Source organism: Diabrotica virgifera, chromosome 2 (assembly GCF_917563875.1).
Source record: "Diabrotica virgifera virgifera chromosome 2, PGI_DIABVI_V3a".
In the NCBI taxonomy this organism is placed as follows: domain Eukaryota; kingdom Metazoa; phylum Arthropoda; class Insecta; order Coleoptera; family Chrysomelidae; genus Diabrotica; species Diabrotica virgifera.
The window spans coordinates 248,387,594-248,401,477 of record NC_065444.1 but is presented as its reverse complement, the minus strand read 5'-3'; the positions used below and the strand labels follow the sequence as shown (position 1 = coordinate 248,401,477).

Here is a 13,884-nt window from a genome sequence, read left to right as displayed (position 1 = left end):
ACAACAAAAACTAATAATCAATCGAGAAAAGAGGAGAAGTGATAAAATGATTTTTTAATAATATGTTGTTACTATGAAACGCTTACAATTTTGAACATCTTTAACAACAAAATACTTGGATCACTGAATTTATCCTGGTGTATTCTCTGCTTGGATCTTCCATAAATAATAAACAATAAATAACTTTTTGTTAAGTTTACGTCTTAAATAAATTATTTATCAAATATACTATCAATATTATTTAATCAACAACTCAAAATAGTCCCGAGTCCCGATACCATGTCAAATATTTAAAATTGTCACTGTCTGACTGACAATATGCTGACAATATTCTATTCGACTGAGTGCGTTGTATGACAAAGATAGATTTGGAAAATATTACCACGGACATTGTGTTCATTTTTTTCGAATCCTGAAAAAACGAATAAATATATCTGAAAAAAATAAACGCAGAATGAAAGAATAAATTATTACCGAGGGCCGAAAGTTCCTTAGAATAAATAAAAAGTGTATTTTGAATGAGATATTTGAAATTAAAAATCACACTAAATTTTCTCTTAGTTTTTCACCCCTATAACTTATTAAAATAAATATTATAGTAGTTCTGTGGACTTTCGGCCCTCGCTAATAACGTAATATTTCATTCTGCGTTTAAATTTTTCAAAAATACTTATTAGTTTTCTCAGGATTCGAAAAATGAATCCCATTTGAATAGCATTGGAGCAGAAACTACGTACACATCCCCGTGATAAGTATTTATATTTATGGACCAATGCTATTTCGTTGAAGTCGACTTTTGGATTTTCGCTTGGTACCAGTTTGTCTTGTATTGTGTGATACCACAGATGAACAAAAAGGCGATTTTATTAATATTGGTATCTCATGTATTCTTAAGATTCTCCACATACGTACCATATTCTAAGATACCTACATACGGTCGAAGGTCTTTTCAAAGTCGGTAAAACTCGAATCTATATCTTTATTCAATGTATTTGTTAATTCCAAGATAACTCAAATTTTGGTGAATAGTGGAGCGTTTAGCACGGAAGTCTACTTGGTTGCTTTTCAGTTTTCTATCTATACGACTTTCTTCAACACTTTGGATGTGGCAGTTAGTAGTATTATTGTACGCCAATTATTATATTTACTCAGATCTCCTTGTTCGGTATTATTATTATCAATCCCTCCCTCCTTGGGTATTTTTATATTCCCACGTTAGATTTATTTATTATCACTATACAGTAAGCGCAACGCTACTAGATACATTGGTAGTTACCTAATTGATGTGCTTATCGGCTAATCCGGTCCGTTCTCAGATGTGACTTTCATCTCTGCCATGTTACTTTCAAGAAACTATTCAAAATAATTGTTTTTCCATACAAACAATACATTCATTAATAGTATTGTTACTGCGCTTTTAAATAACTTTATTCAAACACCAAGAATATTGCAATATTTTAAAACTTTTACAACTTTAACACAATGACAACTATAAGCGTCAGATACAGCTGATCTATTAATAATTGTCAACTTTCTATACCTCGTCCAATTTACTTACCGTTGCACGTCACCCGCGCCATAGCCTGTGACACGATACCAACACGAAATATCTAGGCGGTAGGCGTGTTCCCCTTTAGAATAATTTTGATTCTAAAAAAAGAACACACCCACCGCCTAAATATTTCGTGTTGGTATCGTGTCACAGGCTATGGCGCGGATTACGTGCAACGGTAAGTAAATTGGACGAGGTATATGTTAATATTCAGTTTCTATACATTTTCTGACTAACGTCACTAGATATAAAAATAAAGATTGCAACAAGTGAAGGGACCAGGACTGTAATAGCTCAATGTTCCTATGTGTCTAGTAGGGTGGCGGTTACTGTATCATCATCATCATCATCATCCAGCCTTCTGCATCCAAAGTTGAACATAGGCCTCCCCTAATTTCTTCCAGTTTTGTCGATCTTGGGCTTTCTGCAACCAATTCCCAGCAATCATTTTAACGTCGTCTGTCCATCGTGTAAGTGGTCTACCTCTACTTCTTCTGTCTTCTCTTGGTCTCCACACTGTAATTTTTTGGGTCCACCTCCCGTCCTCCATTCTGGCTACATGACCCGCTCAATTCCACTTCAGCCATTCTACTCGCTCTATGACATCTGTGACGCCTGTTCTTCTGATTTCTTCTGACGCCTGTTCAGTCCAAGTAGTTCCATTCTTCTTTGAGCAGCTCTAAGTTTCGTTGCTGTGGCCTGGGTTAACGATAATGCTTCGGCGCCGTAAGTCATGACTGGAAGCACACATTGGTTGAACGTCTTCCTTTTCAAATAATTTGGCAAGTGGCTCTTGAAGATGTCTGATAGAGCTCCATATGCGGCCCATGCTAAGGTGATCCTTCTCTGCAATTCGGCAGTTTGATTGTCTCTGGCAATTTGGATTTCATGCCCTAAGTATTTATATTTATGGACCAATGCTATTTCGTTGACGTCGACTTTTGGATTTTCGTTTTGTCCCAGGTTTGTCATGTATTGTGTCTTTCCAAAATTTATGTTTAAACCAACTTTTTTACAGGCGGCATCTAACTCAGTAAGCATAATTCTAATCTCTTTTAAGTTGTCTGTTATAAGAACTATGTCGTCTGAGAATCGTAGGTGGGAGAGCCTTTCACCGTCGACATTTATTCCTTTGACGTCCCACTCCAATTGTTTGAAAGCATGTTCAAGTACTGCCGTAAAGAGTTTGGGAGATAACGTGTCTCCCTGTCTAATTCCTCGTTTGATTTTTATAGATTTGGTATCTTGGTGTAGTCGGACGGTCATGGTTGCATTATTGTATAATATGTTCGCTATCAGTTCGATAGCGAACCGCAAATCTATACGACTTTCCTCCCATGCTCTCATTATGCTGTTTATTTCTATCGTATGAAATGCTTTGCGAAAGTCTACGAAAGCCAGGACCAATGGTCGGTTGTATTCGATAGATTTTTCTATAATTCCATTTATGCAGTGTAGGTGGTCGTTAGTGCCAAAGTTTTTCTTAAAACCCACCTGTTCTCTAGGTTGGTAAAGATCCAATTTTGTTTCCAGTCTATTTGTTATTATTATTGTGAATAACTTGTAGAGGTGGTCTAATAGGCTTATGGGCCGGTAATTCTCGAGGTCTGTTGGATCACTCTTTTTGTGTAATAAGATGGTAAGTGCACTGTGTCATCTTGTAGGTGTTTCACTTTGGTGCAGACATAAGTTGAACAATTCCTTTATGCTGTTTAAAAGTCTGTCTCCTCCAATCTTTACGGCTTCTATAACGATATTGTGTTCTGGTTACTGTATATTACAGTGATATAACTTGTGCTGCTGGCCACCGTAATTAAAATGGATATCGATGATTATCTAAAGCCCACACATTCTGATGATTTAGCGTAGGGTGATTTGAATAATCCACTCTACATAAATTTATAAATTAAAATAAACTTATACTCCATCCAGACGGAGAACAGGACTGACAGATTTCATAGAAAGAATTATGACCCTTAAGTGGAACTGGACGGGGCACGTAGCTAGAATGTCGGATAACAGATAGACACAGCGAATAATACACTAGAGATCAAGACAAGAAGCATATCGGAGTAGAGGTCGTCCGCCAACGAGATGGTCTAATGACATAAAACGGATCGACAAAAATTGGATGCAAACAGCACAAAACAGGAATACATGGAAAAGACTGAGGGAGACCTATATCCAGCAGTGGATAGATCCGGGCTGAATGATGATGATGATGATGATACTCCATCTAATTACGATTCTCCCTTAACTACCTAACGTTGTAAAGAACCTGGTTCTAAATATTACCTGCTCCATCATTATTACATCTCTTTTTCTTTTATTTTATAATTTCTTAACTTGCCTCTAGCTAATTATTGTGTTTTTTGTTACAGTTACCGCAGAAAAGGCAGAATCAGAAGAAGAGGAAGGCGTAGATCCGGAAACAGAGAGTTCCGAAGACATAGAAGACTGTGAAAAGAGAACAATAAAATTTAAGCCTTTTGGCGGACCACTTTTAGCTCAAACGTAAGTATTTTTCGCTAATAATATGAGGCGTGTTTGGTGAGACTTTAGGAGTTTGACATTCGATATTCTGTCCACCTGGTAATTTTCTATTTTTTACTTTCCTTAATGCTTCCTTTTCCTCTCCCTCCTTAATGTTTATTTCTTCATTTATCGTCAGTTCTGGTTTTGGAGATTCATTATCGTTATCTTAAGCCAATACGGACCGAAAGTAGTCTTCTTCGTGTTTCCTTCTAAATCTGTTTCATTTTTATTAGTTCGTTCATCTCTTCTTTTTGTCCTCTGATATTTATCCTTTTTGTGTTCCGTAGAAGTTCCATCTGTTTTGTTGTTCCCTTTTTTTGTATCTGATTAAATTATTCGTTTCATTTCTTATTCTTTAATAGTGGTTATATGTCTGTTGTGTTTTTGTGTTCTGTAGTGTCAAAATGTTGGAGTGAAAGTAAAAAGAAAGATATACTCCAACAGAAGTAAGGAAAAAGCGAAGTAACTAGTAGTACAAACATGAAAATAGATGGGATGAAAAGAAGAGAGTGAAGTGGCTTCTACGTTGAGAAGCCGCTGTAGGAAAAATTACTACTTTGCAGTAGTACTGAAGAAAGGAAATAATAAGGGATAGAAGTAGAAGTATGAAGAGACATAGGCAAACTGAATAGATTTGGCTAGCAAGAGATGCAAGAGAACAACTTAACACTCAAGGATGGATACGGCTCGTTTGCATGCCTGTCGAAGAACAGTAGCTCAAAGTAGATAGTAAGGATGACTAAAAGGTAAAATAATAAAATAAGAATAATGTACTGAAAATGAATGAAGATGAATAATTTCTAAAGAGGAACAAAATAAATAAAACTAACAAATCATGGGCGCCATGAAAATGATCTTCGATCATTCTCCCAGGTATCTTACACTGCTGTTAAATATTAAATAAATTAAATCTGTAATAATGAACATGGGATTCGGTCGCTGACCAGCGAATAGAACACACGTGTTTAGCTCGTATCTTAACTCGATTCTCGGGCAGATATAGCAATAAAACAATTGTGTTATACAAAAGTGCAGTGTAACTATAAACCAATATATGTAGGTACATAAATAAACAACCTAATTAGTTAACTAATTATACAGTGAAAAAATCGGAAAAAAGTAATTCCAACGATAAGGAATTAAATTCTTGTGTAAAGTGATAAAAACTTGTGTGATATCGAATATAAACAAAGCAGGTTTTGCAGTAGGTGGAAACAAAACAATATTGTGAATGGTGTATTTCTACAGGAAAATAAAGCATATTAATAAACAGAATCAGCTGTAAGTAGAAAACTTTATTATAATATAATTAATTTTATTATAAACAGATAACCAGGGCCGGATTTTGATTTTGATTTTACCTAGGAATAAAAGTGCTGGAAAATTAGTAACGGCTAGCGCGGGTGCGGGTGGGAATTTGAACTGTGAGTAGAGTTCTCCACGAAACTTCACCCGTGACGCATTGACTAATAACTCTAGCACGAAAAATAACTAGGAATTAAGAACAATGAGTTCAGATAGCGAATTAGATGATGAAATGAAAAGGAGAAGGGAAGAGGAGGAACATCCCAGCAAAAAATCAAAAATAACAGCTAGAACATCACAAAAAACAGATGAAGATAACATAAGTGGAATGGAACAAATGATGAAAATGATGAGGGAATTAGCAATGGATATAAAAGACATAAAAAAAGAACAATATAGATCTGGAGACGAAATCACACAACTAAAGAATGAAATTAAAGAACTGAAAGATCAACAAAGCGGCTACAAAGATGAAATAAAAAAGCTGCGAGAAACAAACGAAAAAGCTATAAATCAAATAGGTCAATTAGAAAAAGAAATTAGTATAGCAAATGAAAAAATAGAGAAATTGGAAAGAGAAAGAAAGAGAAAAAATGTAATAATACAAGGAATAAAAATTGATACAAATGATCAGAAAGTTTTACGAGGGGCTATGGAGAATTTTATGGAAAAAGAGCTACAAGTTTCAGTAGATGTAAATGGAGCAAGGAAAATAGGAGAAAATACTGTCATAGTGGAACTCAACAGCGTGAAAAACAAAATAGAAGTAATGAAAAATAAAAGTAAATTAAAAACCAAAAAGGACGAAAGAATCTATATTAATGATGATATGTCAAAAGAAGAAAGAATTATTCAGAAAGAAATTAGAAGCAAGGCTATGGTAGAGAGGCATAATGGAAAAAATGTAAAAATAGGATACCAGAAGCTAATCATTAATGGTGAAATATGGACATGGAATAACAGCCAACAACAACTCATAAAAGAGAAAAATATACAACCAAAAAACTAGCAATACAACGAAAGCAGACTGAAATAACGGAGACGACATGGCAAAGTACAGGTACACGAAATAGACAAAATGTACAGATTATTAATGAAAAGCAGCCCATAAAAGAACATATATTAGTAGGAACATGGAATGTAAGAGGAACATACGAAGAAGGAAAACTGAAACACCTAGTAGATGAATGTAAAAAATATAAATTCGAAATAGTAGCACTACAAGAAACGAAACAACTAGGCCAAAACTCAATGGAAATAAATGACTATTTATTTTTCAATAGCGGAGGCGAAAATAGAATGTTAGGCACAGGATTTGTAGTAAACAAAAAGCTGAAAGATCTAATCGTTGACTTTAAACCAATTTCAGAGAGAATATGCATACTAAGAATAAGAGGAAAATACCAAAAAATAACATTTATAAACATACATGCACCGACTGAAGAGAAAAACATAGAGATAAAGGAAGACTTCTACAGTCAAATAGATACAGTATTCGAAAATATTCCCAAATACGATATAAAAATAGTACTAGGTGATGCTAATGCCAAAATAGGAAAAGAAGAAATATACACACCCACCATAGGAAAATATAGTCTGCATGAAACAACGAATGAAAATGGTCACCTCTTAATAGATTTTGCAAAAGAAAAAAACATGATCGTTATGAGCACGTACTTTCAACACAAAAGAATATATCAAGGAACATGGAGATCACCAGATGGAAAAACCATAAATCAAATAGATCATGTGCTCATCGAAAAAGACATGGAAAAATGTATAAAGAACATAAGAACATATAGAGGACCGGATGCAGACACAGATCACTTTATAGTCGGAATACAACTTAAACAGGTTATACCAGTTCTTAGAAATCAACAGAAAAAAAGGTACAAAGTAACTAAACCTATTAGACTACTGTCAGAAGAAGAACAAAGTAAATATGAAAGACTAGTCACTAGAGAACTGGAAAATATTGCAAAAAATGAAAACATCGAACAAAAATGGACGCAAATAAAAGTATGTATGACCAAAGCAGCGCAAGTCAGTAATAGAAATATAAAAGATGGATTCAAAGAATGGTTTGATGAAGAATGTAAAATAGAACTGGATGAAAGAAATAAGTTAAGACTCAAAATGATGCAAGTGAAAACACCAGAGATGGAGATACAATACAACGAACAAAGAAAACGAACTAAAAGAATCATAAGAGCAAAGAAAAGAAAGTACAACGAAGATAAATTGAAATGCATAGAAGAAAACTATAAAAATGGAGAAGTCAGGAACTTATATCAAGGAGTAAAAAATGAGAAAAAGGGGTTCCAAAGAAAACCTGTACACTACAAAAGCAAAAATGGAAGGAATTTAGTAAGCGACGAAGAAATACTGAGCAGATGGAGAGAATACTTCGAAGAGCTTCTAAATGAAATTCCCACAACAGAATATGCAGAAGAAGAAGAAGAAGGACCGAATGAAAATATTGATCAAGAAGAAATACAGGAAAGACCGCCTAATGAAAAAGAAATAAAAGAAATAATAGAAAAACTAAAGAAAAACAAGAGCCCAGGTAAGGATGAAATAACAGCTGAAATGTTTAAATATGGAGGACCAGTACTAATTAAGCATTTGGAAAAGCTGATAAAAGAAATTTGGGAACAAGAACACATACCAAAAGAATGGACTGAAGCCACACTGTGTCCAATTCACAAAAAAGGCGACAAAAGTTTATGCCATAATTACAGGGGAGTAGCCCTACTAAACGTTGCATATAAAATACTTGCAGTACATATAAAAGACAAGATAACACAAAAGATAGATAATGACATAGGAGAATATCAATGTGGATTCAGAAGAGGACGCAGCACGGTGGATCAAATTTTCCTGCTGCGTGAGATACAAGCGGAAAGCTACGAATACGGAAAATCTACAATGGCCCTATTCATTGACTTTAAACAAGCTTTTGACAGAGTTAAACGAAAAGAAATATACAAAGCACTATGTGAAATTGGAATTAGTAAAAAATTAATAAAGATGGTAAAAGTTACACTCAGAGAAACAGAGAACAGGGTTAAAATAAATGGAAAGGAAACAGATAAGTTTAGGGTCGGTGAAGGGGTACGACAAGGAGACCCACTGTCATCACTGTTGTTTAGTATCCTTCTTGAAATAGTCATCAGAGAAGCCGAAATTAACAGGACAGGACTTGTATACCAACGAAAACACCAATGCTTGGCATTCGCTGATGACATAGTAATGATAGCCAGAAGCAAACAAGAATTAAAAGAAATACTAAAAAGACTAGAGGCGATAGGAAGAAAGAAAGGGATATACATAAACGAAGAAAAGACTAAATATATGGAATGGACAGAACGAGAATACACACAAGGACAATACCTGACAATAAACACAGAGGCAAAAATATATAAATTCGAGGAAGTAGAGAGATTCCAATATCTAGGAGCGACATTCACTAGGAGACCAAATATAAAAGAAGAAATCCAAGCGAGAATTATGGCTGGCAATCGTTGTATCTTTGCTCTAAACAACTTATTGAGAAATAAGAACATATCTAGAGGGGCTAAGATAAGAATATACAAGACAGTGATAAGACCTATAGTCTTGTATGCCAGTGAAACATGGACGATGAACAAATCCGAGCAAGTCATGCTTAAAGTATGGGAAAGAAAAGTCCTAAGAAAAATATTTGGCGGAAAGATATGGAATGGAATGTGGATAAGAAGACCAAATGTGGAATTGGAGAGGATGTATGGTGAACCAAACATAGTAGGGATCGTAAAATCACAAAGACTGAGATGGTTGGGACATATCCAAAGGATGCCAAACACGAGACTTCCCAAAAAAATACTAACGGGAGGAATAGGAGGAAATAAGAAGAAAGGTAGACCGAAAACCAGATGGAAGAAAGATGTTGAAAAAGACATAGAAGAACTGAAAATCACAAATTGGAAAAATAAAGCAGCAAATAGGAGAGATTGGAAAGGAATAGTAAACCAAGCCATGGGCCTTCTAGGCCTGGAGAGCTAAACTATATATATATAATAATGAACATAAAGGAATAATAAAAATAATGATATACAAAATAAGTAAATATTTATTAAAATTATCTACCAGATGTTTAACAATCTCTGAGTTAGACAAAACATATACTGTGACTCTAACATAACAAAAGTTTACAAAAGTTATACATGACAAAGTTATACAAAAGTTATATATAAGATAACAATAATAATGTTACCGGTTACAAAAGTATATAAGTATCTCTTACTTACATATAGGGTACAACTCACATGAGTCTTCTACCACATGGTTATAGTACGCTTGTTACGTACCACTAAAATTGAAACCGACGAAGATGAAAATACTACAAATAAATAGGCCCAAGCGTCACTAAGAGAAAATACAATAATGAATAAGCACCGTTAAATATACAAATGAATAAGAGTTATAGTAATGAAGTTAAGATAAATACCGAAACGATGACCTAAATTAACCGAACAAATGTAATGAAATAAAGTAACGACGGATTAACCGAACAAATGAAATAAAGCGAATAACAATAAAATATTTGGGAAACAAGCAAGTAATATTACAAAAATAAATATCAAACCAATAATAAAATATAAAAACCTAATTTTCTAGGCTTATTACCTTGTGCACAATGTAACGTACCATATGATCGTAAATAAGTTTGGGAACCTAATACAATACAAATATGTCATAAAAAAACCAGAGGTAAACTAAATCTGGAAAAAAACATAGTGCATTAAACCAAATGTCTGAAACGTAAAAACCAATAGTTACTTAAAGCACAACACTAATTGTTCCCAAACCAATCCCTTCATCGGACGACCTCAAGGTAAAGACCAATGCTGAAATTCATACAATTAGCACCAGAGGAGGTACTGAACCATGTTTCCTGTAGATACAGGTGTACAGACGACTGAAAATGGGACTGGAACGTCCCCTAGCTTGTTCCCAAATATACCTATTCCCATGATGACTTGACTGTGGCTTTAGTGGTTTCCCTAGGTAGTCAAAGGGCTACGAATTCACCATATGGTTTCTCCAAAATGGCTAAAAAACATTCCCAGTTTTATTTCTCATTTTAAACATGAGCCAAAAAGTAGAGGGAAGAATAAATAATTGAGGAACTTTTTAGAAGCAATAATATAGAAAAAAAACAACCATTAAAAATGGAACAAAAACTAATCTCAGGTAACCTTGAACTATTTTCAGTGTGAAGACATGAACAAATAATGTCATTGAATGTGAAATGGGAATATAAAATATGATTTATCTGAGAGAATATGATATTAATATAATAATAGCCACCTACATACATTTTATATACCTTCATGAAATGGTATGAAACCAGGCAAAAGATAGTTATTTGACAATTTATAAAAATATTTGATGCTCAATCAGTTTAAAACGTACATAGAAGTAATGATAATTATGTTCAATATTAATTTAAGGACTTCAAAAATTTTTGGTTATGTAAAACCAAAAACCACATTAATATACCTATGAATATTAAATAAAGATCGAAATTATCTACATCATTTACTTAATAGAAACGACTAATAAAGTTTAGCAATGGGACTAATATTTTAAATATTCCACAACAAAAACCGTGACAATGGCTATCTAAAAAATTATTACAAAAAAATAAACATCACCGAATGATTCCTATTCAGGCTCCAACAGGAGTTTTGTCACACACATGTCTCCCTACTCCAGACAATCCTCTGTGGTAACTTTTTACTTTAAAATAATTTATGTTACATCAAATAAGTAGGATGGAACTCATCCGCCATCCAACCTCACATACAGCCACAAGTCAAGTAACGAACATTCGTCTCTCCTTCCAAGAGTACGATGTCAAACTCCCAGAACTCGAAAGAATGTCGACCACCAGAGGGCCGCTGCCAATCCAACAACTTCAAAAGAGAGTTTTAAATTGGTTTGATGGTGACGTATTGAAAATAAATAATTTTCATAAAATATAAGAGAAAATAGTATTTCTAAATTGAGAATTACCAGAAATTAGAGAAATTTAATTAAGCGGTCAAGAGAAAATAATTCTAAAAATAATTAAAGAGCTAATTTCGTAACGTGACCGTTACAAAAAGGCTTTCTGCTTTTCTTCGCATTTTATCTTCACTATATGTAAAAACTACGATAATACAACTAGACAAAAATACACATCCCATCCCCATTAAGAAAAGAGTGAGACAAGGAGGCGTAATAGCACCAAAGCTTTTAACCTAGCCCTAGAAGACGTCTTCCAAACTGCATATTGGTCGATCTATGGACATTGACGTTAATAGCAACAAGCTAAACCATCTCAGATTCGCTGACGACATTGTGATTATATAGCGAGCTCATTCGAGGAACTGCAAATTATGACGGAGGAACTCGCAGGCAGCTCCCAGTACGTCGGCCTAAAAATGAATACGAGACAAACAGAAATAATGACAAACACAGATGACCCCAGACTTATACTTACAAATTGTAGTGAGATCTAAAAAGGCCAGGAATATATCTACCTAGGCCAAATCCTGAAACTTGACGAAGAGAACCAAAGTGCGGAAATTACTAGGAGAGCAAGACTAGAATGGGCAGGATTTGGCAAACTTAGTTGAATACTTAAGAACCTCAAAATACCCCAATACTTGAGGAGGACATCGTTCAACCAGTGCATCCTTTCTATCATGGCATATGGATATCTTGGCAACGATCCCGCTGCTCCGGAAGTCAACATGACAGAAGTCACACCCGATCAGATAGCCCATCGTCTTCTAATGAACGGTAAGACGACATCAAGAAAGAACAAGGTGAGAGCTCAACGGAATATCGACGAAGAAAGAGATGTTCTAGGTACCTCTTTTTGTCTAGAGGAGACGAGAGGCGCGATCCACTAAATGAAAGATAATAAAGCGGCTGGAATGGACGACATACGAACAGAACAAATAAAGAACTTTGGACTAAAAACCGTAGAGTGGCTCGTAAAAATGATGAATTGCTGCAACCGTACATTACAAATCCCCAAAATCTGGATGAAAGCTAGAATGGTAGCCCTCTTAAAACCAGGGAAGGATCTATCGGATACAAAGAGTTTTAGACCCGTCTCTCTTTTGTGCCACCTTTTCAAGGCATTTCTGCCGCCTATGACACAGTTAACCATCAACGGCTACTCGCAAAACTCTACGAAACTACAAAGTCGGTGGAGGGACCAAAAAAATGGGCTACCACAGGGAAGTGTCCTCGCGCTGATTCTATACAACATATACACCAACGACCAACAAACAAGGCAATTTATTTACGCTTCCTGATGATACAGCTGTGGCAGCTCAGAGAAGAACCTTCAATGAAGTCGAAGTGAAACTGACAGATGCTCTGGGAGACTTAGCTCTATACTACGATAAAAACCATCTGAAACCCAATCCCACAAAAACCCAGGTATGCGCTTTTCACCTTAGAAACAAGCATGCCCGAAGGCCGCTGGAGGTGGAATGGCGTAGTCAGATGCTGAAACACAACCAGACGCTAAAATACCTTGGCGTCCGTCTGGATAGAACTCTGTCTTACCGATACCACTGTCAAGATGTCAAGAAAAAAGTAAGTGCCAAAAATAATATCATCCACAAGCTAACTAATACAAAATGGGGAGCACAACCACACACTCTCCGCACTTCTGCCTTAGCATTATGCTTTTCTGCCGAGGAGTTTGAAGCACCAGTATGGGAAAACTCTGCTCACGCAAAGAACGTCGACGTTGCTCTAAATGAAACGGTTCGTACAATATCGGGTTGCCTGAAACCGACACATATCGAAGAGGTATACCCCATAGCTGAGATTGCTCCACCACCTATCAGGAGGAAGGTCACGTCAGAGGTAGAACGAAAAAAGCAGGAGACGGACCAAAGACACCCCTTATATAACCACCAAACTCAGCCAAGCAGACTAAGATCTCGGAAAAGCTTCCTAAAAACATCAAGATCCATCCCCGAAGCGCCAGAGACGCGCCGAATACGCCTATGGCAAGCGTCAGCTACCGCGACAAATTTTCCTCCCTCAGAGGAAATGGCTGCTGGACACAATTTATCGTTTATCGGCGTTTCACGTTGTGCTAGTAACCTGAAAAAATGGGGATACCAGGAGGACGATACCTGCGACTGTGGCGCGATTCAGACCAGCCGGCATCTAATATCATGCACAGAGATGAGAGAGACCTGCACAGAAGAAGACTTAATTATAGCAAATGACAGGGCCATCTATGTGACCAACCATTGTAAATACAGAATTTAAAGTTGTTGGTGTTCCGGACACAGAAAGTAAGTATATTATGGATGTCAAACTTGGACCCCAACCAAGGAAAATATAAATAATCTAGCAACAACAGAAAGAGCAATGGAAAGAGCAATGTTATGTATAAGACTGTCAGATAAAAAGACGAACGAGGGAAAGAT

At 35.7% G+C, this 13,884-nt stretch overlaps 1 protein-coding gene across 1 annotated transcript in view; it reads left to right on the top strand.

Moving 5' to 3' along the window:
- The window catches only part of LOC114327320 (YLP motif-containing protein 1), an 87,733-nt gene that overhangs the window by 562 nt on the left and 73,287 nt on the right, over nucleotides 1-13,884 (top strand). The window contains exon 2 of the mRNA XM_028275908.2: nucleotides 3,934-4,066. Within this exon, the coding sequence (XP_028131709.2) occupies nucleotides 3,934-4,066 (133 nt within the window). The remainder of the gene's footprint in view (nucleotides 1-3,933; nucleotides 4,067-13,884) is intronic.